General features: G+C 35.3%; 1 protein-coding gene across 1 annotated transcript; it reads right to left on the minus strand.

Moving 5' to 3' along the window:
* Positions 1-804: 804 nt before the first annotated feature.
* LOC132268934 (uncharacterized mitochondrial protein AtMg01250-like) lies at positions 805-1,437 on the minus strand. The gene has a single exon (XM_059769862.1). It carries the CDS (start codon positions 1,435-1,437, stop codon positions 805-807), a length of 633 nt encoding a protein of 210 aa, XP_059625845.1.
* Positions 1,438-2,868: the final 1,431 nt, after the last annotated feature.

The raw sequence follows: 2,868 nt of genomic DNA on the forward strand, positions 1-2,868 counted from the left end.
AAAAAGGTAAGTAAAATATGTTGCGTATATAATTATGTATATCTTTATTAAATAAATAAATTATACACATCCCATTATTTATTAATGGATTATCCAATAATATCTAAGTTACCATAATATTATAAAGTAACTTAAAACATAAAACGTATCAAATCTATGTATATTTTTATTATTTAAGTATAAAACATATACATCAGATTAAATATTACTACCCAAGTTACCATAAAGGTAATTAATAAATTACCCATTATTTATTAATGGATTATCCAATAATGTTTAAGTTACCATAATAGTATAAAGTAACTTAAAACATAACACGTATCAAATTTATGCATATTTTTATTATTTAAATATAAAACATATAAATCAGATTAAATATTACTACCCAAGTTACTATAAAAGTAATTAATAAATTATTTTTCCTTTTATATATGTATATAATATATATCTATATATATATACACACAACTATCCATAGATAATAATCTATACCTATCCAACCTCCCATCCAAGTAGTCCATGAGATCCAATTGGTTGACTCATTACTACTAACCATAACCATAAAAGAAAAATAAAAGAAAATAATAAAATAAAAGAAAACATTTAATTTACAATTAATCAAAACACCATTTAAGCATATAATCTAATTAAACAATTAACACATAGACAAATACAAATAACACATAGACACATAATCAAATACTCAAGTAACACTTAATTCAATTCAACCCATAAGCAATTAGTCAAATAATCAATTAAATAATTAAAAATACAATTAAAATAAATAAATAAATACTGAGACTATCATTTTAAAATTAGGGGTATTACGCCTAGCATGGCTGTAATTGCAGCTTCAGTGTGTGGGTCAGTTCCAGAGAAGTATACATTGCTCTTGGAAAGATTGATGTCTAAACTAGACATACAACAGAAGTGATCAAGGGCAGACTTCAACACTGAAACTGAAGTGATGTCACCATGACAAAACAGAAAGTGGTCATTAGCATAGGAGAGATGTGTGATCTTCAAAGCACCACATTTCCAATGGAATTTGAATGTGTGAGCTCTCTTTACATATTCATTAATGATGGATGACAGAGTATCCATGACAATAACAAATAGAAAGGGAGAGATGGGGTCACTTTGTCTCAATCCCCTCCTACCTTTGAAAAACCCTTGGAACTCTCCATTGAGGGCAATGGTGAAAAAGGGTGATGTGAAGCAAGCCTGTAATAGAGAAATGAACTTAGATGGGAAGTTATGGAGGTTGAGACAGCTTAGGATAAAATCCCATTTGACTGAATCAAATGCTTTCTTAAGATCTATCTTGATAGCACACTTGGTAGTGGAAGACTCAATATGATGCCCTCTTAGTAATTCATGAGCTAGCAGAATGGGATCAGTGATCTTCCTCCCAATAATGAAAGTTGATTGTGCCATATCAATGATGAATGGTAGAGAGAGCTACAACTTGGATGCCAGAATTTTAGAAATGCACTTATAGATGGAGTTGCAGCAAGATATTAGTCTGTAGTCATGGATGGAAGATGGATTCTGGCATTTTGGAACCAATGCAATGTAGGTATTATTTGCTTCAAACAACATCTTACCATTCCTAAAGAATTCAGCAACAGCCTTGGTGACAGTGTTCCCCATAATACCCCAAGCTTTTTGGAAGAATGCAGCATTATAACCATCAGGGCCGGGGGCTTTATCTTTGCTGAGGCTGAACATGCATAGCTGAATTTCACTATGCGAAGGAATGCCATCCAAAATATTGTGTAAGTGGTCAGGAACCAATTTGGTGATGAAAGGCTGCAGATCAGAGATGCTATGAGTAGGACGAGGGGAGCAACCAAGCAACTTTTTGAAGTGGTTTACAACTTTAGCTTTAATAGCTTCGCAATCTGTTAAAACCTGACCATTATCAGTGGTGAGAGACACAATTTTCTTTCTGTTATTCTTGGAAGAAAGGGATTTATGGAAGTAGGAAGTGTTGTTGTCACCCAGCTTAAGCCAAGTCATCCTTGATTTCTGTCTCAGCATGTCTTCTTGGTGTTTGGCCAGCCTTAGATACTCATTGGTTAAGACTTTTTCCAAGTGTCTGAGGTCTTCATTTCTTGGATCTGTGTCAAGGTCAGTTTGACAGGCATCAAGCTCCAATTTAACTGCCTGCAGCTTCAAATCCATTACTGTGAATTCCTTTTTACAGTTGGTTTTGAGGGCTTGCTTCAGCAATTTGAGCTTCTGGACACATTGGAACTTTGCTGTGCCTTTGATGTAGGTTTGCCAGACTTCCTAAATTGTGGGAAGGAAATGGGGATGACTGCTCCAGGCATTGAAGAACCTGAATGGGATGTTTCTTTTTGGGGTGTTGAAATCCATGGAGACCAAGATGGGAGAATGATCTGATATCCCTGGAGCCAAGAAGCAACATTCAGATAATGGGAAAGAGTTGATCCACTTTTGATTGATCAAGGCTCGATCCAATTTTTTGGCAATGCAGGCTGCTCCCAAGCTATTGTTACACGAAGAATACAAGATTCCATTAAATTTAAGGTATTCAAGTTCAGCTCTTTACAGGCATTCTTTGAAATCAGTCATAGCTGGGCACAATCTCATGGATCCACCATGTTTCTCACCAGCATTGGGGATGACATTGAAGTCTCCCATTAAGAGCCATGGGGATTGAGCTAAGTTGCCTATATGGAAGGTGATATTTTCCCAAAGCTCTTGTCTTTCAGTTGCTGTGTTGGCTGCATAGATAAAGGAGGAGAAGAAAGAAATGCTTTGCCCTATGATGGTCATGCTGCAGTGAATTGCTTGCCTATTGAGGTCTGTTACAGTGAGTTGTAATACATTGGGGTTCCA

This window comes from Cornus florida, unplaced genomic scaffold, assembly GCF_030987335.1.
Source record: "Cornus florida cultivar Cherokee Brave unplaced genomic scaffold, ASM3098733v1 CherokeeBrave_3.0.0_Hap2_Chr01, whole genome shotgun sequence".
Lineage (NCBI taxonomy): Eukaryota > Viridiplantae > Streptophyta > Magnoliopsida > Cornales > Cornaceae > Cornus > Cornus florida.